Below are 7817 nucleotides of genomic sequence, written 5' to 3' on the forward strand. Positions count from 1 at the left end.
TTCCCGTTTCCCGTATTAGTCTTATAAGTTTTTTGTTCGGAGATTATGTAGGGTGGAACTATATACGGAAGAAAGACTTAAGTTGAATGGATAAGATTAGGTGCAAAGTGCAAACTATAGAAGTAAGTGATGAAAATTAATTTATTTTTGAATTATAGAAAAATGGAAAATGAACAAATCTATGTTCGGTTCCTTTTGGGTTTCAGTGTTATTCGTTAGATGTGGATCAAATTAATCTGAAGGCATGTAATTATAAACTTTCAGTTTAGAAGAAAAAGGAAAGGAAAAGAAACAAATTTCATATGTATAATTTACTAAGTTTATATTTACTGTTATTTCTATGGATAGTTTCAGGCATATTTGATGTTAATTGCTAATGAAATCAATTAAGTGAAGTTATAGCATTGAAGGAAAAAAAATTGGATACAGCCTATTAAAGGCACACCAATTGGCTTCCAAATTCCGACGTAGGAAATTCATTTGGTTTGGTTCGAATTATTTAAAATTTTCTCTCAGTCTAAACCTTGAACACCCATAGATAATTTTGTAGGGGATTTAGATTCTCTAATTTTTCTTTAAATCTTGATCATAACCTAATCTATTAGAAAGAAAAATCCTGATCATGTCATATATCATATTTTGAAAGAAAAACACACAAATCACTTGTCTGTAGGTAATTCTTGGTCCCTTTACTGAAAAAATCATGTTTATAATCCGAACATGTCCATTGATGCTTTCATGTTGTTAAGCAAAAGAGGATTTGAATCCTTGTTCTGGACACTTCACATGAAGTGAGTGTGCTGTCATTGACGTTTTGCTGAAGCACGTATGAGCAATTAGCTAACAACAGGGAATCCTATTAGGTGCCACCAGTGCCTAGTTGTAGTTGGGTGTGTGGGAATATGATTAAAAAGTCCCACCTTCTAGAAGTTTTAATAACTCTCAATGCAACATAAAAGAACAATCCGGTCTTTTTTTGTCAGGTGGGTTGACATCATACCATTAATAATTGTGCTATATCATAAATTATGTGCATTTATAAAATTAAAATCTATGTTCTTTTCAATGGTTTCATCTGAGTTCTTTCTAGTTCTCACTCTTCCTCTACTTATTTTGGCTACCCTCCATCTGAAGTATTCTACTTAATTGGGCTTTTGTAGGTCTTCCTTTACTTATCCAATTCCACATCGTTATTTATCAAAAATTGATCTTATTCTCTTATTGGTTATTTTCTGTTCAACATGCAATTGTAAACATTATTTACAATTTAATAGTTTAATACATAATTTTCTTATCAATTTGAGTCATAACAACTCTAAATCTATCCAGGAGGAGAAGAATGTTATATAGGTTGCTTAGAAGCAAGGAAATTGGAAGTGTGAAACAATTTTCTTTTTCATTTGCCTATTTGGTTGAGAAGAATGTTGTCTAAGTTGCTTCGAAGTATGGAAGTATGAAAGTTTGAAAATAATTTTCTTTTTTATTTGGGCTAGGACCATAACTTCTAATTGATCTTGGAAAGCTGTAACTGTAACTGCCAATTCACATAACTATAATGCAGGTTGGTGATTTTGCTATTGATAATCGAGCTGGAATCAGTAGGACTTTACACCGGATTAGTGCTATCAGAAACCGTAAGGGGGCAATCATTGGCCTAACTTGTCGAGTTGGCAGGGCAATTTCTGGGAGTGCTAAATTGTTGCAAGATTTGGTTCAAGATGGGGCTTCTTTGTTGCTTATTGGGCCTCCTGGAGTAGGAAAAACTACAATTATTAGGTGAGTGATTCCTTTATTTTATGGTAAAAGTATATGAATGGAAGTGATGTCCCTGAAGTGTGCTATTTTGATGCTTCCTTCCACTTCTTGCTGGATGTGTGAATATTCTAGATGCTAATTTGGGGATGGCAATGGGGCAGCACGGGCAGATATTTGATTACCTATACGGCTATACCTACCTTGAACACCCACACATCGCCCTACTCCCTGCCCCATTCTGTTCCATACCCAAACCGGCGAGTATAAACCTGTTTCACTCTGCCCGGAACAAGACCCCTAGATAGATTTACAAACATCTATAACATGATGATTAAAAAATTGAAGAATTAATCAATAAAGTTCCCAATATGATTAAGTTCTTAAAAAGCATAATTAAGCACAAATATAATCCAAATTGTTCACAACACATAGAATAAAGATAGTCTCACAACAGATCAAAATAGCTTTAAAATATCAATATAATCTTAAGAGGTAAATACTAAATCGATACTCAAAAAGATTCCGACGCTAAAATACTGAAAATAGTATTTGACTTTTGTTATTGACAAAATGGTCCCTGAAATATTTTAAAATTTGATAAGCCTGTCCCCGAGTTTGCCGGAGATGTTCTCCGAGCACCATGCTGACATAGCCATTGTGTTTTAATGACCTAGCAAAAACCCCCAACCTTGATCCTTCCCCTCCCCAAGCAAAAACCCCCAACCGTGATTTCCAAGCTTCTGTTTCCAAACCCTAGAGCATCAATGGCGGATCTCACAGGAAGGTGGCGGATCTCACAGGAAGGTAACAATGTCGGTCATTACGGGAACGAGGTTCGTGGCGAAGGTGGCGGAGGAAGGAGGGAAGGAAGAAGCGAGAACCGCCATGCTGTGCGGCGTTGAGACCTTAATCTTGCGGTCGAGGCTGTCGGCGTCGAGGTGGTCGTCGTCATTGTCCACGGTCGTGGTGAGGTACTCGTAACCATAGCATTTCGTGATTTATTGTTAAATCCACTTTGATTCTCTATGAACTAACAATTTTGGACCATTACCATGGTTAAAGCAAAGCTAGGCATAGGCAGTTTTAAATCTAGACGCAGCTGGCTGTCTCTGCACCCCTACCTCCTTTATCACTGACCAGTCATTTAGGGGCCTTAGCTGGTGATCTGGGCTGTTTCCCTCTCGACGATGAAGCTTATCCCCCGACGGCAATGGCGATGACGGAGGTGGCGGGCAGGAAGGGGAGGATGTGGGTGGAGAGCCAGGAGTGTGCAGCGGAGATGTCGGAGCTGATGTTGCGATGCGAGAGTTCTCGAGGGAGACAATGAGGTCAATGGCGGTGTTGGGGAAAGCTTGGAGGATTTCAGTGTCATAGATCTTAACCTTGTTGATGAGTGTTGACTGAAGAAGCTTTGCTACTTTCTTTGGTGATGGAAGGTTGTTACCCAGCGTGAATAGTTAATGCCCACTCCCGAAACTGAAACTGGAACCATGAGCAGTGTCAAAAGCAGCAACACGGTGGGGAGGGGGAGGGGGAAGGGGGAGTGCGTTGGGGAGGGGAAGGATTAGGGTTGGGGTTTTTGCCAGGTTATTAAAACACGGTGGCCACATCAGCATCGTGCTCACTGGAGATGTGCTCCGTCGAGCTCGGGAGCACACTTGTCAAATTTTAAAATATTCCAGGAACTATTTTGTCAATAACAAAAAACAGGTACTATTTTGTCAACGACAAAATATTTCGGATACCGATTTGGTATTTACCTCTAATGCTAAACTAAAGGAAGCTTAAATTCATCACAACACAAGAAAATTCACCAACTTTGTTAATCCTTTTCAGACATTCATTCATGGGTATTTAGTTGGAGCAATCTTTGTCTTTGAACACCTTCAAAAGTATCTGTAATTATTCATAAAGTACATAAATTAGAATCTAAAATAATCAACGTCTGATGGCCATTACCCATACTCACCTCATACTCAAATAGGAACAAGTGGGTTTTATCCAAACTCGCCTAAAAAATCCAGTCAACTGTTGAATAACTGACCCGAATAGAGTGGGTTGGGTCAGGTCAAGTCCGCGCGAATTGCCTTCCCTTGCTGGAAATGATACATTTCGAAGTACACACGTTACTATAGTATATAAAGATACGCTGGTTTTAGTTTTTCATAACTAATTTGGAAGTAGAAAATCATGCGCCTGACTTTTGCAATTTGCTGTTTTCCATTCCTTTGTGATCGTGATATCTTTTCATCTAACAAAAATAAGTACATGAAATTTTTGTTTATGCTAATGCTTTAATTATGTACTTATGGACTTCATAGAATAAGGGCATTGTCGGCAATGTATACTTGGCTAATGTTTCTCTGATGATACATTTTTTATATTGTTTTTCTATTGGTGTGCCTTACTTCCTGATTCAAGTTGGAAATATTTGTATTTTATTCTATATACACAGGGAAATAGCTCGGATGTTAGCAAATGATTATAAGAAGCGTGTGATGATAGTTGACACCTCCAATGAGATTGGTGGTGATGGGGATATACCACATGCTGGAATAGGCAGTGCTCGACGTATGCAAGTCCCCAACGCTGATATGCAACATAAGGTAATGGCTGTGCTAAAGGTTAACCTGTTGCTTATTTTGTGGATAGTTTGTGTAACTGTATTATCTCTCTATTTTCAATGATTCAGTGGTGACTGAGAATGAATACCTTGGGGAGGGATTGCAGGTTATTCTGACCAGATAGTTAGGCTTTTCAAATTATTATCGAATGATTTAATGAGATTAGATTGTCATTTTAAATATAACTACCTATACATTTCCACTCCAGATTCTCTTGTTTCATACTTATACAATGATATTTGATTTATTATGGAAATCAGCTGAAAATTTGATCTGGTAGGTTCAGATTTTACTTGGGTAAAATTTTAATTCTGTTGCATTTGAGCGTATACCAGTTTTATGAATTAAAAAAGGCATCCCGGTGCAAAGCATCCGGCTTGCGCAGAGTTCGGCAAACGGCTGCATCCAAAGGACATAATGTAGGTAGTGCAACTTGATGGGTGGCTGATTCCATAGCTTGAACCTAACTTGAGGTCATACATAAATAACTGGATTGTTGTTCCAAGCTTTCCTTCACCAATTTTACTCATTGTGATTTAATATTTACCTTTCGTCGAGTAATAGTTGGGATAGATACAACTCTAGAAGTAAATTTTCCATCATTAAACTATGAACCAATTACCAAAATTTTCATTTTAGGCTACCACTCCTAAACATAAACCTCATTGTTTCTCAAGATTTATTTAAAGGTTAATTTATTCCATATTACCTTTCTCTTGACTCACATTTTACATCAATTATCAAAACACACTAGATATATTTCCAGACCATGTAATGTGTAAGAGATATTCTTTTTCTTTTTTTCTTTTTTTTTTNNNTGAAAGTCGTCATTCTCTTGGTGGTGTTTCTGATTCTCTATCCCTTGAATTTTTTTATCTTCCTCTCACCCGATTTTTGGTGCCTATTGTATTGTTCAGGTATTAATAGAAGCAGTTGAAAACCACATGCCACAAGTGATTGTAATAGATGAAATTGGTACAAAACTTGAAGCAATGGCTGCTAGTACTATCGCACAGCGTGGAATCCAGCTTGTTGCCACTGCTCATGGAGTCACAATTGAGAACCTAATAATGAATCCTTCATTAGAGATGCTAGTCGGAGGAGTACAGGTGAGGTATAATGCAACAACTACATCTAAAGAAAAATGACAAGTTGATTGTCATAACATTTGATATAGATTTAGTTTTTGAAATTGTGTGTGATCTAAGGTGACCATGCTCTTAAGGTGACACCCTCTTGAGTTCTTGTAGCTTTGAACAACATGGGAACATGTTCGGATCCAAAAATGGAACTTTGAATGTGAAACTAGGGTTAGTGTATTTTATATCTTTATAGGATGAGTAAATAGCCATTTTGGCACTTGAAAGATTCAGATTTTGACAAAACGGACCTCCACCATTTGTTTTTGACAAAATCTGCTCCATTTGACAAAATTACCTTATTGTTAACCCATCACTCTGCACGATTAGGCTATTTTTTCAAATGGAACAGATATTTGGAGGTTCACTCTGCACGATTAGCCAATTATTTGCTTTGTTGTCCTAAGAGCATGGGCTTTTGAGAGGAAATGGTCTGTGACTTGAAGTGTAGCCAAACAATCATGATGTTATATTTTTCTTCATCCTCCATGTCCTATTTACATGAGCAACTAAACCTACGGGCATACATTTATTCTTTTTGGTTACATCAGCTCTACTATCATTTTCTAGAGTGTGACACTGGGGGATGAAGAGGCCAGTCGCAGGGGTGTCCAGAAGACTGTGTTAGAGAGGAAAGGGCCATCAACATTTAGTTCTGGAGTGGAAATTATCTCCAAGACACAGCTGAGGATTCATCGTAGCCTTGAAGCAACTGTTGATGCTATTCTTTCTGGTAATTTTTCTTCATGGCAAAGTAATTGGTTGTGGATTGATTTATGACTCCATGCTATTTGTCTTGTTGGTATAGGTCGTCTTCCAAATGTTGAAGTGCGCAAAATGAAATCTCAAGAACAAGAGAATTCACCCAAGGGACCTGTTATTAACAGTTCTCCTAATGGCAACGTTATGTATGAAGATGCAGTAGAGCAGGCTGATGACCAAAATGATCAAAATGTATCTCCTTCTCAGTTGCCTAATGATGTGGTAGAGGATTCATGGGAACACAAAGTGCCACTTCGCCTGTTTTGTTATGGGGTAAGGCATCATTTTCCAACAGCTTTTACAATTCATGATATCAGATTTTTTTTTTTTTTTAATCTGTATAATTACATTGAGTTTGAAGTAGATGACAAGGATATTTGCACATATGAGATGCAACAAATTTGGTGGTTCAGTGTTTGCATCAGAAGAAACAAACTAAAATTTTCATTTCTCTGAACTTATTAAATATCTTCCCATGGTCAAATCTCCTAGTTAAGCCCTGCCTTGATGATTATCCAATGAACTTATTCATAATAACATGTTCTCTGCTATTGCGAGTAGTGATTATTTTTTTTTGACTATTGAGGAAAGAGATATGAAAGGAAACAGTGTCTTCCCATTCCATCTGAAAAGTAGATAGTTCTAAAATTATACATAACATATATTTACCATTATAATAACTTTTTCCTCCTCGTTAAAAGAGAGATCAATAGATAACAAGAAAAGGAAAGGTATTAGACTATTGAATGACGGAGGGATCCTACCTCTTAGAGAAATGAATAGATCACAAGAGTGACGATATTGAAAGACATAAAACTAGAAAAAGATATCTAACTGTTATCTACAACATTCTACCATTTAGGATTTGAATATGTGAAATATCTAACAAAATATCAGAAAGATAAACAAGAAACCCAATGAGGGAGATTGCATTCTTCTGTTTGATTGATGTAAAGAAACCAATGAAAACCAAAGCAATGAACAATGCATTTCTTTTTCATTTATGTTTTGTTATGTCCTATTTACGATGCATTTTTTTTTTCATTTTATGTTTTGTTATGTCCTATTTAACTTACAGAATGATCATTAATTATAGATTTTAGAGGCCACTGTTATGCAAGGGGTCAAACAGTTGAAAATGAATGATGCAGCCCTTCAATTGACTGATAATATTAGTGAGGCACATGCCTTACTTGCCTTGCAAGCAAAGCTTAAAAAGAATCCAAGGATCCAAGCTGCTGCTAAATCTCATGATATTCCTATATATGTAACAAAGGTAACAATTACCTAAAATTGCTATGTTATTATAAAATTGCTATATATGTAACAAAGGTAACAATTACCTAAAATTGCTATGTTAAATTTTTGCTTAACATTGTTTTCCCACTTTGTAGACAAGTTCATTGGAGCAAGTAACAAAAGCCATACAGGCATTAGTAGATGATCATGAAAATGGTTTAAAGGATTCTGTATCAATGGATAAGATTAAACTATCGGAGAAGATTGATGCTTTGGAGGTAAATATTGTAGTTTGATA

The 7817-nt window shown here is 36.6% G+C and overlaps 1 protein-coding gene across 2 annotated transcripts in view; it reads left to right on the forward strand.

Annotated features, from left to right (window-relative positions):
* LOC107630074 (uncharacterized protein ycf45) overlaps positions 1-7817 on the forward strand; it is an 11105-nt gene that overhangs the window by 1540 nt on the left and 1748 nt on the right. For both annotated transcript variants that reach the window (XR_002359104.1, XM_016333105.1), the window contains exons 2-8: positions 1562-1776; positions 4211-4361; positions 5297-5488; positions 6089-6251; positions 6327-6553; positions 7377-7556; positions 7675-7797. Coding sequence is in view for 1 of the 2 variants with exons in the window: in XM_016333105.1 (XP_016188591.1) it covers positions 1562-1776; positions 4211-4361; positions 5297-5488; positions 6089-6251; positions 6327-6553; positions 7377-7556; positions 7675-7797 (1251 nt within the window). In the remaining variant the exon portion in view is untranslated. The remainder of the gene's footprint in view (positions 1-1561; positions 1777-4210; positions 4362-5296; positions 5489-6088; positions 6252-6326; positions 6554-7376; positions 7557-7674; positions 7798-7817) is intronic.

The sequence above is a fragment of the Arachis ipaensis genome, chromosome B03, assembly GCF_000816755.2.
Source record: "Arachis ipaensis cultivar K30076 chromosome B03, Araip1.1, whole genome shotgun sequence".
NCBI classification, from domain to species: Eukaryota; Viridiplantae; Streptophyta; class Magnoliopsida; order Fabales; family Fabaceae; genus Arachis; species Arachis ipaensis.